Source organism: Podarcis liolepis (assembly GCF_965112155.1).
Source record: "Podarcis liolepis genome assembly, chromosome: 6".
Lineage (NCBI taxonomy): Eukaryota > Metazoa > Chordata > Lepidosauria > Squamata > Lacertidae > Podarcis > Podarcis liolepis.
The window spans coordinates 76,012,091-76,032,263 of NC_139559.1; the positions used below are offsets into that span (position 1 = coordinate 76,012,091).

A 20,173-nucleotide genomic window follows, 5' to 3' on the forward strand; every position below is an offset into this window, starting at 1 on the left:
TCTGAACCTTTAGAATAAAAGATGTTAGTAGTTACAGGTCACCATGTCACTGTGTTACAGTTGTTTGAAAAGTTTCCAATGCCAGTATTCCTTCATCTGAAAAGGATGCATGACGTTGGAAGATGGTCTGTTCTTGCCTCTGGTACTGGAGGAGTTCACCCCATTGTTCCTAAAACCATGTGTGGCCTAGAGCAGTACAGATTACCATCTGAACCACATTTAGCCTTATATGTCAATCATTTAAAAACGTGTGATAGTTTCCCTATGCCAAAATGGGATGCAGACATGGCTGAATGAAAACATGCCCTCAGGCCCATTTGGCTGGCTAACTACATGTCAGTGGTAACATTAACCTAGCAAAATGCTACCCGTAGGTCAAGGTGAGGGAAGTTGTGGGCGTTGTTGGACTGCAACTCCCATCATCCTTGTCCATTGGCCATTCTGGCTGGGACTGATGGGAATTGGAGTCCAACAACATCTGGAGGGCCACAAGTGTCCCACCCCTGCCTTCAGTTGTGAAAACAAGAGGCATCTTTGTTCCAATTCATGAAGGTCACAAACGTTTCAGGTGCTGCTTCTGCTGCCCCAATGTGATATAACAAGCTCTCCTCAGTTCTAGCTACTAAAGACAAGCTCTCAATGGTTACTCTCCTTTTACATGCATAAAAAAGGTAAAGGGACCCCTGACCTTTAGGTCCAGTCGTGACCGACTCTGGGGTTGCGCACTCATCTCGCTCTATAGGCCGAGGGAGCTGGCGTTTGTACGCAGACAGCTTCCGGGTCATGTGGCCAGCATGACTAAGCTACTTCTGGTGAACCAGAGCAGCACACGGAAACACCGTTTACCTTCCCGCCAGAGCGGTACCTATTTATCTACTTGCACTTTGACCTGCTTTTGAACTGCTAGGTTGGCAGGAGCAGGGACCAAGCAACGGGAGCTCACCCCGTTGCGGGGATCTGAACCGCCGACCTTCTGATCGGCAAGTCCTAGGCTCTGTGGTTTAACCCACAGCGCCACCCGCGTCCCACTTTACATGCATACACATAGATAAATAATTTTATTTGTGTGGCGCCTTTCCACACCATACTCATGGTGGCCTACAACATGAAAAAATACATTACAGCATAACAAAAGTAGTCATAAAATAAAACATAAAAAATGCACAACCAAATCAAACAATTTACATCAGCGCAACGTTGCATTTGATCCCATGTTTCCACAGCTCCAAACTATGTTTAGATATTGGGAGCTGGAGAAGGTAGGTAAATAAATGTACAAGCCCCCATTCTCTGCTTCCCAACAATTTTAGCTGAATCATGCCTACATAGACTTCCAAAAACAAACTAAGGGTTCGTCACAAAGTTGGGAAGAAAGGCCACATCTATCCCGCCCCTAATTAAGGCACAGGTTCAGATGATTATTTACTGATTTATCACCCTTTGCCTTAAGGTCCCACGATGGGTTCCAACATTAAAGCAATGTTAAAAACGGTCTAAAACAACTTACGATAATTAAAAAAATAAGGTGGGATCTAAAAATATATACACCTCAAGTGTCAAAAGCCAGGGTAAAGAGGTGCATCTTCTGAATCTTCCGGAAGCTGTATTATGAAGAAGCCACCACAAAGAATGCCCTCTCCCAGGCCACCCCTACCCTGAGGCTCTGAGGGCAGAGAAACTAGCAAGAGGTCTCAAGAGGATCTGTGTGGAAGGAGGGGACTTTAGCTGGAATTGATCCCTTTACAGAGGACAGCCTTCTATTTGAAAGGAGCAGTGTTTTTTTTTTTTATCTGGGGGGCATGCATACCCCTAAACATTTAGTGAATCTTTGTACTTTTGTCCATTTACTGTATTTATTTCCCCCTGATCTGAACTATAAAATGGTGGTTTTCTTGAGTCAAAATGAGAGTACCCCTAAACATTTTTTTAGGGGGGGGAGCACTGAAAAGGAGTATTCTGTCTGAAGGGCTATCTGGCCCAAGTAAGGAGAAAAGATAAAAAGAACCCTAAGGAGGGATAAGCTGGGGTCTTGAAGCCACCCCTCACAGCACCATTTTGGCAGTGAAGTGAGCAGGCTCACAGGTGACTTGGTTGCAATGTTATGGCCTCCATTGTGGAAGGAGCTATGCCTTTAAATATCACTCGCTTGAGACTCACAGGTGAGAGAATGAGTACAGTACTTAGTTTCCACACAAGCTCTGCTTGCAGATTTCTCCACAGGTGACTGGTTGGCCACTGTGATAAAAGGCTGCTAGGCCTCTGGCCTGGTTCAGCAGAGCTCTTTTTGTGTTCTTCCACAGTATGGTGAGTTATCTTGTATTTATCTTTAAATTATGGAAATTGTTTCAGAATGTTCATCTTTACAGATAAATGAGCAGTTGCACATTTTATGAAAACCTGTGTGGGTTTTGTTTTTTGTTTTTTTGGGTGGTCTAACTCGCCCTCCAAGCAGGAAATGTGTAAATGGCCACTCTGCCTCACACAAAGCTTTTGAGCCAAGAATGACTTGGCTCAAATCTCATTTCTAAAAATGGCTTTCTAAATGCTAAATTGCTACTATATACTAGTAAAATGCCACTTGTTAAGGGTGCTCTGGAGGAGGGTCTTCAAATATTGTGGGAACTCTATGGCATGCAGTTTGTGCAAAATGTCAACGTTGAGTGTGTAGCCCAGGGATGTCCCTATTTTTCAGTGACGGTTCTGGATTTACAGAAGCCATCTATTTTCATCTGAGAAATGTTGAAGGATATGGAGTTACCTGTCCCCTCAAGGCAGCCCTTTAAATGTTTTATTATGTTTGATATTGGAAGGTGCCCAGAGTGGCTGGGGTAAAATAATAATAATAATAATAATAATAATAATAATAATAATAATAATAATAATAATAATAAATAGGACATCCCTCATTTTCATTGGAAAAATGTTGGAGGGTATGGAGGACCTATTCTTGGACTTCAGCTCTCCTAAATACCATTAGTCATGCTGGCTGGGGCTGATGGGAGTTGAAGTCCAGTGATATCTGAAGGGCTGCAAAGTCCCCACCCCTGACCTAGAATTATTTTGCCCCATGAAACTCTGACAGAAATATCCTAGGTTTAGCAGTTAGTCACAGCAAATCATGACATACTTACAGTAGACATCTTGGGAAGTGGGATATAATATATATCTGTGTGCGAGGGAGAGACATCTCCAAAGACAAAGTAGATATCAAAACTATCTACTGAAGTGAAATCAGCATCTTGTGTAAGTTGCTGGGCTACCTGCCCAGTATAATTAGGAAGTAGTGAATTCAAATACTTGGTGCCTCGGTGGATGTTATTATTTACATCTTCATTTAAAAACAAACAAACAAACCCAGGCATTGCTGAGCTCAGAAATCCCACTTGTTTTATCCAAAGCAGAAATAGGTCACAGACACCGCCTAGGTGTGTGGTAACACCAACAAGCCAGCCCCCACTTCTCCAAATCAGATTTACAATTTAATTAAGGAAGATCTTTGTCCTGTCTAATCCCATATGTCAGATGCGGCCACAGTCTGTTGAAGGAGGAGACACACTTTCTAAACTTACCTTTACATTTGATTTACTGAAGACACAGTTAACGTATTCAGATTGCCATGCCTCACATCTGAACGCTGTTCTCTCGGGAGGCCAACATTGTTTCACAAGAGCAGTTGGGAGGAAAATATGTTTTCCCATGGTCCAATTTAAGATTTGTCTTCTAGGATGTCCAGAAAAGGTGTCTGTGGTGATAAAGATGACATATAGATAAATGGAGACCACCCAGCCCTTGTGACATGAATGGTACTATAATGGTGAAAAAGTGAGGGGGTGGTGAGCTAGAAGTTTAAGGGTTGTGAACAGGGATTTACTCTGCAAATCTAGAACAAGCAATTGGAGGAATGTTTATTGATCAACATGAGCATAAAAAAGTAAGCAGTATTTCTGTGATCATTAATAGGGAGAAGAAATGTCTGGTGTGTATTATAGCACTTTTAAGAGCCAGCATAGTCCTACAAACAGCTGAAAGACTATTCTGATTCATAGGAGCCAATTTTTGGTCAGCCAGATGCCTGGGACTTTCCTAGATCAGCAGTTTTGCAAATTCCTTCCTGACCAGCCACAAAAACAAGTACTCTCAATAGATTTCTGTAGCTACTTTAGGTCAACTGTGTATTGCAGCCTTAGGCCGGGGGGATGGGACCTGTAGTCCTCCAGATATTGCTGGATTACAACTCCCATCATCCCTTCAGAGGTGTCCATGGGACACCATTCCTTTTCACTGAAAAATAATCCCCTAGATTTATGGTCAGACTAGACTCTGAGAGCATTCTGCTTGTGAGCATCCACAGGCATCTGGTTGGCTTCAGAAGAGGGAACAGTATGTAGGATTAGATAGACTTCAGCTGATCCAACAAGGCAATGCTTATAGTCTCTAACCCTAGAAGCGGTACGCCATACAGTATTTCTGAAACTTGGGTCTCAAGTTGTTGCTGGGCCACAACTCCTGTCATGGCTGACCACTGATCCTGCTAGCTAGGGATGATGGAAGTTGTAGTCCAACAACAGCTGGAGACCCAAGTTTGAGAGCAATTTGGTATTAATCCTACTCCTGACACCACACAGATACAAGCGCAGAGTTGGCCATTCCAGATCGCACAGTTTCGCTGTATTGTGATCTTCAGCTAAAGTACTATCAGCTTCCAACTTCTGGCTCAGCTGGAGTTTGCTTCATAGCTGAGTTTGACAAAACAAAATGAAATCCAGCCTGCAGTTCTGCAGCCATTCAGGAACATCTGCTTATAAGCTCACTTCTTTTTCAGGATTCAGCTGTCTGCAAGAAGATAACAGCAAAGGATTTCTATTCTCCAAGTCTGGGATGCTGCCAATGCATAAGAAGAATGAGTTTCCTCAGACAGGTCAGGCTTCTGCTATGGAAAAACTGGATACTGAGAAAAAGGCAGAAGGTAAGCCAGAGGGAAGGAGAGAGAGAGAGCGTTTAGTTTGAGAAAATGCAGTTAATTTGCTCAAGAGAAATTAAAATCACTTTGGGAAAATCAGTTCATTTGCTCAGGGCTTTTGCTGAGATGTGCTGAGTTAGTTAATCCATTCTGTTCCTAGGATATTTTTACAAAGTACATTTTAGAATCAGGTTCATGGTGTTGCGTTTTCTGACAACAACAAACTCGACATACTGGACTGTTTTGTCACTAAAAGTCTCAGTGAGGAAGAATACCAGCCCCCACCAACAGAGGAAGTGGTGACTAGGATTCACTTCCCCTTGAGGTCCAGCTATGCTTACATGAGAATCTATTGGCACACAGTACTGTGAAGACAAAAATAAATGGACTTTTGCTACAGGAAGCAAATGTCCAAAATACTTGAAATCTTTTCTTGTGCTTTGGTTCTTCAAAGATCAGAAACTTGCTACAAAAGCACCTCAACTCGAAAGCGGGCATCCCATGAGACTGTGGGCTAAATTACAGAACCCTGAACTGCAAATGTAGACAAATGTGCCCTGTTCCAGAAAAGGAAATTCACACACAGAGGGACAGCATGTGCATGCACCATCTCTGTCCACATCACAATGTTCACCTGAGTCTCATGGAGCTAGCTAGATCAGGGGTTCCCAGACTGGTGTCTGTGGACCACCAGTAGTCCACAATTTTAATTTAGAGGGCCTGCAGTGTGTTTGTGATTTATAACTGAAGACAAGGGGTGGATATTCGATCCCTCACATTGAAGATCCATATTGATTTTAATTGCGTGGGATTCAAATGGTAATACAATAAAGCGCAACACATAAGAAAAGAAGCAATTGAAAAGCACGGCGCATCTAGCAATAGCACATTACAATGGCTACAACAGGCAGCAAAATCATCCCACGGTCTGCCAAGACTCTCAGCAACTTCCAAGCGGTCCACAGGGAGAAATGTTTGGGAGTCACTGAGCTATAGGCATTCTTTTATGTGCATCCAGGTCCCCATTGAGAGCAATCGGCTAATAATGAGCTTCCCACAGCTGGTGTTGTCAGGAAACTAGGAAGGCCAGGGTTAAAATGAGGGTTGCTTTATAGCAAACACATGCCCTAGGTCAGAGATGGGGGACCTGTGCCACCCTTCTCCCAGATGCTGTTAGATTTCAGCTCCCATTACTTTTTCCTTTTGGCCATGTTGGTTGGGGCTGACGGGAGCTGGGAGTCCAACAACATCCATAGGGCCATAGGTTTCCCATCTCTGCTTTATATATAGCAGATTCCGGATTGAGTCATTCCTTGGCATCACCAATTTCAACAGCTCTTAAATAGCAGGGCTTGGAAAGACCTCTGTTTGAGACCTTGGAGCAGCAATCAGTGCCAGAGCAGAGCTGTCCTGGACTAGGTAATGCAGGTTCTGGCTCAGTATGTCAGCTCCACGTGTCCAATAAACTTGGCTATTTTGGAGAAGCCTGCAATTAAGTTAGCAGAACAGATGCTCAGGAATTTGATTTCAGTACCAGAACTGATCCTTTCCTAGGCACCCCCTGCCCCCCCAAATAGTCCTTCGTTTCAGCAGCCTAATTGGAAAGATAGAAAGAAAAGGTTGTTGCTGTTGTTTTAAAAACAGCACATCGGAAATCCTTGGTGCTTCAGCTAAGATGGCTCAGCCAGTAGAGCATGAGACTGTTAATTTCAGGGTCATGAGTTCGAGCCCCACATTGGACAAAAGATTCCTGCATTGCAGGGGGTCAGACTCATGGCCCCTTCCAACTCTTGCAAATCACGCAGAGAGCTGATCTTGTCTACTTTCTGCCCATCTCTGCAATAATGGATCTCCCATGCAAAATTTCATTTAGGCCTCAACACGTATTTAATAGTGGTGTCCAATGGCAGCTTAGAATTCTGCAAAATGATTGTTTTTAGTATTGTTTAGTCTCAAGCTCAGTAAAATCTTAAACCAAAGATTTCTCATTTTGTGGAGTGGCATCATTTAGCGGGCTGGGGTGTGGGCTTGGAAGGCATGGACAAACATATATATATATATATATATATATATATATATATATATATATATATGACGAAGTTGAAACTTGAAAAGTGGAGAAGGAAGGGAGCCATCTTTTCTTTTCTTTTTTGTAAAGACTTCTCAGGATTTCTGATCATGCTTCCTGGTGATACAGTGTGGAAAGCATTGACAAGCAGCATTTCTAAGAAGCCTCAAGCTGTTAACCTCCCTCCTTTCCCCTCTTCAAAAAGAACATTTCAAATTCCTGGCCTTGACCTTATTTTTTCATCAAGGTGACCTTTTTTGTGTGTCTTGAGATGTTATAAGATACTGGATCTGATCCAGAAAAGTCACTGGGTTCTGGCATTTTGCTGAATCAGGCGGGAAAGCTCAGAGCACCTTTCACAGCGCCAGAGCCTCCAAGGTTTATATTATATGAGGGCATTCCAATTACTGTACGTGAGAAACACAGCGAAGAGGAAGTGATTCTGAATGGGGCAATTTGAAACACTGCTCTTTTGTTTTTTTCATCCTGAGGCATTGGGAAGAAGGATTTCTGTCTCCAGTTAGAACATCTGGGTCCTTTCATTCAAAGCCCCCAAACTCAAAACACTTGCTGAGGCATTTCCAGGGGGTGGGGTGGAGGAGATTAGAAAGCCTCGGGCAAACATTGCTGCAATTTTTTTAAAAAAATCTGATTTATGTGTGAGACTTGCTGGGCCCATCTCATCATAGTTTGAAGTGAAGTGATGATGATAACAACAACAGCAACAATAATAATAAGGCGGGAGGGATTGTTGAGCATGACAGCAGGCATTGACTAGTTCTTAAAACAGTGGCTAACAGCACAATCTTTTGCCATGATAGCTAATGAGTAAGTCCCACATTCTTAAATGGGACCTACTCCTTAATAAGTGTGTTTTGAATTGAAGAAAACCCTAATGCATACTTATGCTATTGATATGATGGACACTTGGAAATAATTGCTACTAAATTCTATTGGGCCGAACATGTAAGTATGCATAGGATTTAAACCTACATAGGAGATACTTTTGCATAAGAATGCCTTGGATGAGGCTGCATCTTAGACCTTAGGCCAGCCCACCAGATTTCCATCCACAGCAAAAGGGCCACAGTGGTGGAGTTTACACTTTGCATCCAGAAGATCCCAGATTGCTCTCTAGTAATGTGGACAGGTGGCCATGATTCTAGGACAGCTCACCTCACCACCCACCATCCATGTATGGCAGCACATCAGTGGCATTGTAACCTTATTGTACACTGTGGTTTGTTTGTCAGTCAAGGCCTGGTCTAACTTTTCAGTGTTGTGGTTAAGGAACTCATAGGATGGTAATTAGTGGGTATTCAGTGTAGCAAGATAACCTCAGCATGAATAATTATCATTATGTGTCGGTGGGGAGGCAAAGATCTGAATATGGTTTGCCAAATGTCGCGGCAGCTTTGTGTATTAATTCCCTCAAACTACTTTGTGGCTTCTTTTCACGTAAGAAATAATGTGAACGTTTCTTTTCTTTTACCTTGCTGCTTAAAATAATAGAATATATAATGATGTATAAAGCAAAAGCACACCAATAACACATTGGAGAAGTCTTAATGAAACAGCACTTGACCCAATTCTACAAAAATTCCACAAACAGCAAGACCAAAAGCTCATAAAACGGCAATAAAAATGTCGGCAAGGAACAGCCTCAATAAGACCAAAAAAATATATAGTCAGCTAGAAGCTTTATTTTAGAAAGAGATCTTAAGAAGACACTTAAAATCATTCAGCGTCAGGGCTAGGTGAGTCTCTCCTGGAATGCCATTTGACAAGATGGAAGCCACCAGAGAAGGCCCTGATCCTTGCGACTACTTTCCACATAGGTCAGATGCATAGCTGTCAACGTTTCCCTTTTTTTAAGGGAAATTCCCTTATTCCAAATAGGATTCCTTGCAAGAAAAGGGAAAAGTTGACAGCTATGGTCAGATGGTAGACAGATCTGGAGCAAGGCTAGATGTGGGGATTAACATAAGGTGCTCCATAAGATATCCAGGTCAGTTAGGGTTTGAAAGGTTAAAGCCAGCACCAGAAACAAACCATGTTGGCAACCAACATAGATCAGGCAAAAAATGGACATACTATGTTCTGAATTCCTTATTCCAGTTAAGAACCTTGTGGCAGCATTTTGCAGTTTCTGGATACCTCAAGGGCAATCCCATGTAGAGCAGATTTCAGTATTCTAACCAGGAGTTGACTAGAGCAAAAATAACGGTAGTGAGATCCAGTTGCATTCACAGTCAGTGTCATGTCTAGTTTTACTCAAAGACAGACACTGAACTATTTTATTTTTGTAGAATATTCATTTGTTTACTAACCCTTAACGGACTAGTGTTAATATAATAACCTTTTTAATCTTCAAGAATGAGGGGGTGAAATGATTATGTAAGGCCAGCATAGCTCTAAAAGCTTATACACCTGCATCCTTATCAACTTTTGAGCAAAGATAATATTTGTATACAGAACTGAACTTGCTTAACTCAACATATATAAAGCTGGTGAGAAAAATATCTGTACTTTGACAAGCTAGTGCTTGGAATGCAGAGCATTTCCTTTTCCGGTGTGTCATAAGGCTTGCTCTGTTCATTTAATATAAATGGGGAAGAGTATCGCTTCCCTAAGATCATGTCTTCCAGTAATTTAATAGTGGTGTGAAGTCACTGCACACACCCTCCACAGGCAGTAACCAGTGATGTAGAAAACCATAACCATGAGGATGACAAATCGTTCATCTGCTTTAACTACCTATTACCTAGTGACTCGGAGCAGAAGGGTAGGGTGGCAGTAGCTACACATTTTAAGTAATATGCAGTTTGCATATGAGCAATTGAAAATAGTAAATTCCACACCAAGTATTCAAATGCAGGCACAATTTTCATCTTTATATTACAGTAGGAAGCTAGGAAACATATACCAATGATACTATAGTCAAATCACTGTCAGTAGCTTTTCAATGTTTCAAACTACGAGTTTGTTTAGTCTACTTAAAGATGACAGGGATTGAACCTGAAACCTTCTGCATGCAAAGCGGATGCTCTAAGCCAGTGTTTCCCAACCACTGTTCCGCGGCACACTAGTGTGCCGCGAGATGTTGCCTGGTGTGCCGCGGGAAAAATTAAAAAATTCGAAAGATTTTTTTTTTAAGTCAAATTTTCGATTGGGGCGCCGTCACTAGATGACCCCTGGGGTTCCCTCCCTCCCTCCCGCTCTGCGCCTCCCTCCTCCTCCTCCTCCTCCTCCGGGGAGGCCCTTCCTGGCTCTCGGCCAAGGCTTGGCGGCTGCCACTCACTCACTCGCTCGCCTACCCGTCCCTCCATCCCTGCACCCGGCCTCTCCCCCTCCGTCCCTGGCGCGGGGGCTGCCGGGATCCGTAGTCCCCTCGCCCTTGGGCTCCGCGCCCGTGCGGGGTGCGCAAACTACGTTTCCCAGCGTGGCCTGGCGGGCCGGGCGTTTTGTTTGAAGCGCTCTTCTCCCGGCCATGGAATGAGCGCAGCGGCGGCGGCCGGGCGGGCAGGGGCTCTTCCGCGCAGACCCCGCGCAGCCTGCCTGCGCCCCCGCGGAGATCGGGCGGCAGGATGAAGCCCGGGGATCCCCGCGGAGGCGGAGCGGCGGAGGCTGCCCCCCAGGTAGGGCTGCGTCGGGGGGGGTTATTTTTGCAATGCTGCATCCGCGCCAGAGGGGACGCATCGGACCGCGGGGAGACCCCTTGGCGGGCGTGCAAGGCAATGCATGCGTGCAGGCGTTGCATGGAGTGCAGTGCAATGCAATGGCAACGCGGCGCCCTGCATGCATGCATGCAACTTCCACCGGCGCTCCGGACTTGGCAGGTGAGGGGGGTCCCCAGTGGGCGGCAGAGAGAGCCGGGAGGGCGAAGGGGAGCCGGGGGGAGCAGCGCTGCTCCCCAAGCAGAGCCCGGGGGGAAACTTCGGCATCGTTGCGCCGGGTGTTGGAAGCGGAGGCTGGCGGGGGCCCCTCACCTGCAAAACCTGGTCGCCTCTCATATATTTCGTGCATTGCATTCATCGCCCACTTTCTCCTCCAAGGAGCTCCCGGGGGCGTGCGTGGTTCTCCCCGTGTTATCCTCGCAACAACAACCCTGCGAGGTGGGTCAGGCGAGTGGCCCAAGGGAGCACCCAGGGATTGTCCTGGCCAGGTGGGGTGATTTGAACCCTGCTCTCTGCCCGGTCTTCGTCCTCATTTAGCCCCCACATGTGCATGACTGTGCATGACTGAGGTTTCCCCCCCTCGTCTTGGCTATGGTGTGAGTCTGTGCTGTTAATTAATGGGGTTCTGCCTTCGGAGAAGATGAGCCAGCCCTCAAGGAGGTGATTATGTAATTTGCTAGCAATTCATGTCCCTCCCAGCGTGACGCTGCGCGCTGACGTCACGGGGCTGTAATGGTGGTGTGCCTCGAGATTTTTTTCATGAAACAAGTGTGCCTTTGCCCAAAAAAGGTTGGGAAACACTGCTCTAAGCTAAAGTCCTTTTCAAAGCCATTTCTGCTTTTTTGTGATGATGTATTGAGGGCCATCTTGTGCATTATACAGTGACAAACACAGGTTTAGTGCTAGGCATGCTCTAAACAAGGAGTGCACCCAAGTATGGCTTTCTGTAGAGAAGTATGACCCTGTAGAGATATACATGTTTTCAGCAGCCAGTTTCTCCCGTTCATGTTTTATATTTAAGGTGCACACTTAAAATTTATTATGAAGCTTGTGAAGAGCCATCATAATGAAGCTACCCGCATTTTTCACAGTGGTTTTATAATTCCATGGGTCAATGTTGCTTATTGATGGGGCAGAAGGCAGTCCAACAGTAGGTTGAGCCAGAGCCAGTGAGAAGTGGAGCCAGAACCCATGACAGGCACGGCCAAGCCATTCTACCTTTTGTCCCCATCCTCCTTTCTTTTGACATCTACAATGGCAAAACAAAGACAAAGGAGAGGCACTGGTTATGTGTAAGAAGGCAGATGGGCTTGAAGGAATCAAGACTGAGTTTCATGGAGCATTGTCCCATCTGTCCTAATGGAGCAGACTCCAGTGTCATGGATTGGTCGGTCACTCAAGACTGAGCTATTGAACAGCCTTTCCAGCTGTCTATGAGACTTTTTTCTCCCATCAAGCTAAGCCAAACCATCGCTTAGTGCAAGTCTTCCAGAGTGGATCTTGCAGCTGCTTTGTTCTTTCCCAGACCTTTTTGCTGTTGCACCATGCTGATCTGAGCCAGGTTTAGCATGTCATCTAAACCCTGGTTTGTGGTTAAGCTCTCTCCACAATAAATATAAGCTATAACCAAAAACAAACCTTGGTTACAGCTTATGGTTAGTCTGCAGAGAGAGCTTATCCATGAGTCTGGATTCAGACAACATGCTAAGCCCAAACCTTGGCTTAACTTAGCTCAGTGTACTAGCAAAAAGACCCAGGGAGGAGCCAAGGAGCTGCAAGCAGCCACATATTAATACTTGATTGTATACTGGGATGGCAGAGTCATGTTTGATCAGACTCTTCTGTGATTGGTGAAAGTCACAATGTCTTCAGATTGCATCATTAACTCATCCATCTTTTTTTCAGCTTCGTCTTCTGGTTGAACTTGTGTGGCCTATGTCCTTGTTTCTTATCCTTGTCTGGCTGAGGAGCGCCAACCCACTCTATCGCCAACATGAATGTAAGAGCATCATTGGTAATGGAAACAACTTTTGGCATGCAAAGCTTCTTGCTTAGGCTTTGAGTAAATCAAAGCGGCCTAGGTTTCTGTTACATGCTTACAAGTTAGGTCTTGTTTTACCTGCTGGTAAGCAAGGAAGCAGATACAACAACATTTATCTTGAGCCAGTCCTGTATGTTGTGGGGACAGGGTTGAGTGCCACCAACCTGGAGCTCCCCATATTGAAAGAACATGTTAGGTGGCATCATTAGGATGGAATTTATTTGCCCCGTGCCTGCTCTGATTCCCTACCATCGCCTATCTGTTACTGGGGAAACTGAGGTTGATGGAGCCTATTACTCTTCCCATGGCCTGCAGCTTGGGCCTTGATAGCAAATGTTTACTAGAAAAGTACAATGGGCATGATATAATGTTTTTGAGCTTTGCTGATGGAAGTAATTACATACTTTGCTAGAGCTCCCATAATATTGCACCAGTACACTAGGTCTAGGGGATTAATGTGGATGAATCATCTTGCCCTTGACTCCTACGCTTGTCCCTTTCTGCCCATTTAATCTACTGTTGTGGTTTTACCCTCGTCACTGCATCTCTTTGCGCCTGAAAGAGTTCCCTTCCACACAATTGGCGCAAAGTACATGCCAGCTGAGCTCACTAACCAGCCTATTGTCATTGACCATGGTCAGAATGCAGTCTGGTTTGTTATCAAAGGGAAGGAGATGTCAATCTGATTTTTTAACCATGTACTATTTGTGGAAGTGAACCATAATAATAATAATTTATACCCTGCCCATCTGGCTGGGTTTCCCCAGCCACTCTGGGCGGCTTCCAACAAAATATTAAAGATACAATAAAACATTATATATTAAAAACTTCCCTATTCTAGAGAAAGCACCCTTCCCCCTAAGCATTGTATTCTTCTTATTTGTTTTGCCTGTATCTTTAGTCACTTCAAAAGCTAAGATTTTCCAAACCACTGGAGCTGACTATGAGTTTGAAATGTTTTCAGATTTCACTTTGCAGAATACTTTTTAGTAACTTAAATCTTGCCTTGTTGTTAAGGTAGCAATGTTAAATACCAACTTACCAAATTTTATGCCTCCCCCTCCCACCCCAAAGTTCCTAAATCAAACAGAATGCACATGGTAAGCAAAAATATTCAGACTTAAGAGAATATAAATTTGAACTTTTCAATCAAACACAATGTAGAAAAACATTGGAATATTTCCCCTTCCACCAAAATCCATTTTGGATCTAAGAACCATACAGCATTGACTTCACTATGCTCCCACTGAAATGAAAGGGGCACTCACTATAATTTTATTGAAGTCAGAGTTAAAATAAATTCATATGTGTAGGAAAAGCATGCCACAGAATGGTGCCTGATCTGTCCAGCTTCATAGTGCAAGTGTGGAACTTCATTGAGATGGCACATATCAGAAACTTTAGCTCTGGTATGCTAGCTTATCATGTGCAGGAATTAAGTGGTGGTGGTGATAACAGAATGGGCTCCTTTGAGAGGGGGGCAGGGTAGATATTAAATCAATCAATCAATCAATCAATCAATCAATCGCATAAATCAAAGAATGGTAGGTCAGCCTTCCCCAACTTGGTGCCTTCCAGATGTGTTGGACTACAACTCCCATCAGCCCCAGTTAACACAGCTGAGTCAATGGGAATTGTCCAAAACAGGCATAGGCAAACTCGGCCCTCCAGATGTTTTGGGACTACAACTCCTATCATCCCTAGCTAACGGGACCAGTGGTCAGGGATGATGGGAGTTGTAGTTCCAAAACATCTGGAGGACCGAGTTTGTCTATGCCTGGTCCAAAACATCTGGAGGGGCCATGTTGGGGAAGGTTGTGCTCTTCCAATTAACCTTTTAATAAAACTGATGTGCCTTAATCTGATATGCCACCGGATAGCTCAGATGGTTAGTATCTATGTAAGCAGTTTTAGCTATATTTATTTCCTCCTTTTTTGTTTCTCATATCAAGGTCACTTCCCAAACAAGGCGATGCCCTCTGCAGGAACTTTGCCGTGGCTACAGGGCATCTTCTGTAACATGAACAATCCTTGCTTCAAAAGCCCAACCCGTGGAGAGTCTCCAGGTGTCGTATCAAACTACAATAATTCTATGTAAGCTGACAGCGACTCTTGCATCTTGGGGAGGGGGAGAAATCTGCCCATGTTATAGGCTTCCATGTTCTACTGTGAAATTGTAGCTGAGAGCCGTAACTCAGTGGTAGGGTGTTTGCAGAAAGTTCCTGGCGGCTCAGTCTTCAGCATCTCCAGGGGAATGGGCCAATTAACTATGAACCGCAAAATTAGACAGAGAATGTCCCCTGTCTAAAACCCTGGAGAACCACAGTCAGTCAATGTGGACAATACTTCGCTAGATGAGCCATGCTCTGATTCTGTATAAGGCACCTTCCTGTGTTTCTGTGCTCCCTAACATTGCCTCTTATATATTACTGCATGAAAAACAACCCCCTGATGAGCTCACAGAGTGTGACCCAATTTTGTGTTGTTCAATAAGAGGCTAGGTAGAACTCATGTGACATAGGCTTATTTCTCTTATTGTTTTTTTATCAGTGACTTTAAATATTGTTGCTGCCCACTCTGTGATTTAGACGAAGGACAGGTTATAAATATATGTACGACTGTGTACACAGCATACATTTAAATCACATGGCCTCCCCCAAAGGATCTTGGGAACTGTAGTCTAAGGGTGTTGAGACTGTAGCTCTGTCCCCAGGATTCTTTGGGGCTGATGGAGAATGTGGTTTTAATCTCTTTTGATTTTATGGTGTGGATGGGACCATCATGGTAATGGGGTCAGGTGAAGGACACAGCCCCATCACCAGGGTTGAAGTTAAGAGTCAACTGCTTGTCCAGTCACCCTGCTTGTAAATGTAAGGAGGGGGTACTATCTTGTCTTCAGGGTTATATGTCATATTTTTTCCATAGCCCTGTTGGTGGGCATAAGTAGAAAGGCGTAGCACAGCTCACCTGCAGGTTGGAGGGCTCCAGTCTGGTGGGAAAGGCAACTGGCTGCTGTGATTACTTTCTCCACACATGTGCCCAGCAATGCTGCCTGCCGCCATGATATGGGGACCTCCTTTGGGAAATGTAGCAATCCATGCTAAGCAGCCTTTCTCCTCCTCCTGCTCCCCCACCTCCTTCAGTTTAGCAAGAGTGTACAAAGATGCTCAAGAACTATTGCTGAATGCACACGCAACAGAACTGGGCCGACTCTGGGAAGAACTACGCTCCATGACCCAGTTTATGGAAACCATGAGGACAAATCCCGAAAGGATTGCAGGTAATAATAGTTCTCTGTCATTTGGAGAAAAGCTGTTAATTATTTCCTTGCTCAGAAGATAAGCAGCGGTCACACATTTTCAACTTGATTAACCTGCAGTTTTTGTCAGTGACACAGTAATGAGACTCCCAGTCCCTCACTCCAGGTGCCTCTGGTCTCTGCTGCTTCCCTTCCCATCTGCTATCATATCCACCTGCCTGTCTCAGCTCCCAGCTTCCACAATTCACGTGGGCTCAGATTCTTACTTGGGCTTGACTTTGCCTCTCGTCAGTGGTGAAAGTCTGGTCCCCGCCCCCCCCCGGTGGTTTTGAGCCAAACTTCCTACACTTCCTGACCTTCTGTGCTCTTAACCTGAGACCCTTCCACTCCCCTTCATCTGTGCCAACAGCTTGTGCAAATACAGCAGTAATCCATTCACTCATTTGGTCAATAGACACAGTAATTTCTTTTCGGTTCAATTCTATACACAGCTATTGGGCTTAGGTTGGTTGGTGTGTATGTATGTATGTAGCAGAGATGGGGAAATTGAAGCTCTCCAGCTGTGGTAGAACTACAACTCCCATGATATCTGACTTTGACTATGCTGGCTGGGGTTGATGGGCATTGAGTCTGGAGGGCTGCAGGCTCCCCATTCCAGTTGCACAGGATTGCAGCATTCATCCACAAGTTAGATTTTCTGGGTCAGTGACACATCAAGTCCAGACAACTCTACAGCACGCTGTCACAATGCAGGTTACAGGAGACCCCATTGTAACTCATCAAGCCAAAGAGCACTTGGCAAACCTCACCTTTATGCTGCCTGCAGGGACTGCAAAAAAAAGAGTAGGTGGTTCAGTGTCATAGCTACCAGAGGGTGGGGAGCTAGATGGGTGTTTTTGCCCCGGATGAAGCCTCCAGAGGGGAGCCACTGAGGCTCCCAGCGTCTGTGTGTGTGCGTAAGCAAGTGTGCATGCAGGGAGTGCCAAACTGGGTCTTTGACCCAGGTGAAATAAAGCCTAGTTTCACCCCTGGGTAGGCACAGCTGGTGAGCTGCATTCTGCTTGGTGGGTCACAAATTGCATAGGCCTTCATGAGTTGGTTGAGCACCAGCACAAAGTCCATGTCTGGTCAACCGTTCCCTAAGGACATGCTTTTATTGTTAAAGAGGTTCTTAGCCCACTTGCAGGCTTATGATCAATGGTGAAAATGACAGTGCAAACAAATTCATACTAATCTTTCAGTTCTGTCAGAGATTGTGGCTGCTTACCTCTGTCCACTCTGATGAGAGAGCAGATGCAGATATTCTGAGCATATTTTTTTTGCAGGTTTTTGAAGAATTGCAAGGAGTAGGCTGCTAGGAAAGCTCCTAGAAAATTAGGCCACAGCAGGTTCTCCTGCTTGATTGGGAGAAGTCTACTCTGTAGTTTACTTAGCATAATGATTAATCCAGCCCTGGTCATGAGAAACTAATTGGAGGAATTCGGGACTCCCTACAAGGAAACAGGTCTTTGGGAGGTGAACTGAAGAAAGAGATTACAAAACCATTTCTCCTTGAGTAAGTGACTGAAAACACACACACACACACCCCAAACTACAAAACACTCAAGAGCTTTGAAGCTCACAGTTCCAGGGCCACACTCCAGGCCTTTTTTTTTTGGAACTTTCTTCCATTCTTTGAAATCCCAGGTCTGCATTTTATGAGCACGCCAACCCCATTCAACATTCAGAAAAATAAACAAGCGTGGTCCAAATGCCAAGTCTCTTGTGTAATGTGCAATACAACTGTCATTTCACATTCAGGCACCTTTTTAAAAATAAAATAAAGAGTCTTAAACGCTGTTTGTTTTTAAATGAATGCACTTCTTTTAGGCCAGTATTTCCCAAACTTCTTAAGTTCACCCCCTGCCCTCCATTTCAAACTTATTCTACCTCCTGCCTCTCTCCCAATCCAGCACTGCCTAGTATGAGTGTGTAGCAATTCTCACATGGTTCCTGCTGTGCAGCGATTTCGATGTGGATAGAGCCTGCATTGGCACTAGGCAGTGGAATAGAGCAAAACGTTTCTGGCGCTTCCTAAAACGGCATATCAGGAAGCACCGTTGGAACAAAGCGGACGTTTCTTCCAAATTTGGCTGAGAATGATGGGGCAATTGAGGGAGCTGTCAGCCCCACATGATTCAGTGTTGATCCTCTGCTAGAGGGCATGTGTCACCCACACCTTGGCTGATGGGGAGAAGAAAGCCTGTCTCAGCATCTTATCTCCCCTTTTGGGTGTCCCACTTTCTCCCAAGGGGACCCAACTCCACTAGTTGGAGTACTAGTGTTTTCAGACAAAGCTGATGTGTAATGCAGACAGAGGAATAGAGCAACAGCTCTGGGAAACTAATCTCTCCATCTCGATTACTTTTGTTCTATGTATGTCTAAACTCCTCAGTTGTAACTTTTCAGTTGTAACTTCTTTAAATAATATTGTAATAGGCAATATTTTCTGGGGGGGAAGGTGGGGAAACTCACCATGAAAGTTGTTTGTTTGTTTGTTTGTTTGTTTGTTTGTTGCAGGCCCAGTTGCAGTGCCAGACACACACACACACACACACACACACACACACACAGAGGCAGTGGCTAAAAGTAAGATGTGATTAATAACCTCAAGCAGACAATGATTTGGATTAGAAACAGCCACAACTTTATTGATTACAGATTTTTTTGGCTCAGGCATTGGGTGTTTATCAGGCACAGGCAAACTTGGCCCTCCAGATGTTTTGGGACTACAACTCCCATTATCCCGGACCACTAGCTAAGGATGATGGGAGTTGTAGTCCCAAAGCATCTGGAGAGCTGAGTTTGCCTATGCCTGGTTTATATCCATTTCAGCCCCCGCCCCAAACATAAAATTAATTAATTTTTAAAAGGTAAGGGAACTCAGTGCCCTCCGAGTTCCTGCTCAAAAAACCCCTTGCCTTTAAAGCACATTTCCCCCTCAAAGAATTCTGGGCACTGTAGTTTTACCCTTCCCAGAGTTACAGTTCCCAGCAACCCTTAACAAACTACTGTTCCCAAAATTCTTTGAGGGTGTGCTTTGAATGTGCTTTAAAGGTATAGTGTCTACGCACCTTCAAAGCCCTTGGCATGCATTATCTCACAATTTTTTACCACAATCTTGTGAGGTAGGCCAGTGGAGTTGGGTGCACGCCCAAGTGTCAGAAACAGTGGTTTCCTTAAAGCCATGGAATGGATTTGTGGTTCTAGCTCACGCTCAACCACTGTACTGGCTTTCTTAAAGGCACCATGGTGCATCAACTCTTAATAGGCCTCTTGTTCTTTTTGTCTTCTTCACCCAGGAAATGGAATACGAATCCAGGACATCCTGAAAAATGGGGAGAACCTAACTAAGTTTCTGCGTGAAGATGCACGTCTTCCTGACATGGTGGTTCACCACCTGATGAATGCTCAAGTGAGACCTGAACAGGTGAGTCTTGTAAATATTGCAGCAAACATGCTCATGTAAATATTCTTACAGTATTTTTCTGCTGTCAGTACCCAAGGGTTCTTAAGGCAATGCATAGGTAATAAAATAACACAATTTTAAAAGCAATTAAATTGATTAAAAACCAGCCACCTTGAATGAAAAAACTAGAAACAAAAGCTCTGAAAGGAAGGGCTGTAGCTCTGTGGTTGAGCATCTTCCTTGCATGCAGAAGTTTCCAGGTTCAATCCTCGGCATCTCCGGGTAGGGCTGCAAAGGACACCCACCTGAAACCCATTTAGCACTGCTGCTAGTCAGGATAGAAAATACTGCGCTAGATGGACCAGTGGTCTGAGTGTTTAAGGCACCTTCCTATGCTCCCATGAGCCTGACAGCCAGCAACGGTTTATGCTACTATACTGCGCACTTGTGGGGAGACACAGTTCCTCTTTTGTGTCAATGCATTTCCTCTTAAGTGATCACCTTGTATAAAATTTGCACATGCTAATTTATATGTGTGGATGCAAATGCAGAAATAATTGCTGCAATTTAAACAAAGTAAAATACATCTTAGCAGTGGGAAAGACTTTGACCAGCAGGTGATATGTATGCCTGCTCAGTCTACAGTTCAAATGGCAGCTGCTACTGAGTAACTTAAAAGCTATAGACTTAGCTTGAATATAGTCATGGCCACCTTAAACT

The 20,173-nt window shown here is 44.5% G+C and overlaps 2 protein-coding genes across 3 annotated transcripts in view; both read left to right on the forward strand.

Moving 5' to 3' along the window:
- Positions 1 to 20,173, forward strand: part of LOC310710274 (uncharacterized protein) — a 982,430-nt gene that overhangs the window by 231,264 nt on the left and 730,993 nt on the right. The gene's annotated exons all lie outside the window — the stretch shown is intronic.
- The window catches only part of ABCA4 (ATP binding cassette subfamily A member 4), a 103,079-nt gene that overhangs the window by 1,635 nt on the left and 81,271 nt on the right, over positions 1 to 20,173 (forward strand). The window contains exons 1-6 of one of the 2 annotated variants that reach the window (XM_083510877.1): positions 2,256 to 2,304; positions 4,823 to 4,966; positions 12,611 to 12,704; positions 14,699 to 14,840; positions 15,890 to 16,026; positions 19,347 to 19,474. In XM_083510877.1, coding sequence (XP_083367003.1) covers positions 2,302 to 2,304; positions 4,823 to 4,966; positions 12,611 to 12,704; positions 14,699 to 14,840; positions 15,890 to 16,026; positions 19,347 to 19,474 — 648 coding nt within the window. In that variant the 5' untranslated portion in view covers positions 2,256 to 2,301. Of the gene's footprint in view, positions 1 to 2,255; positions 2,305 to 4,822; positions 4,967 to 12,610; positions 12,705 to 14,698; positions 14,841 to 15,889; positions 16,027 to 19,346; positions 19,475 to 20,173 lie in introns of those variants that run through there. The other variant, XM_083510878.1, reaches the window with a different exon arrangement.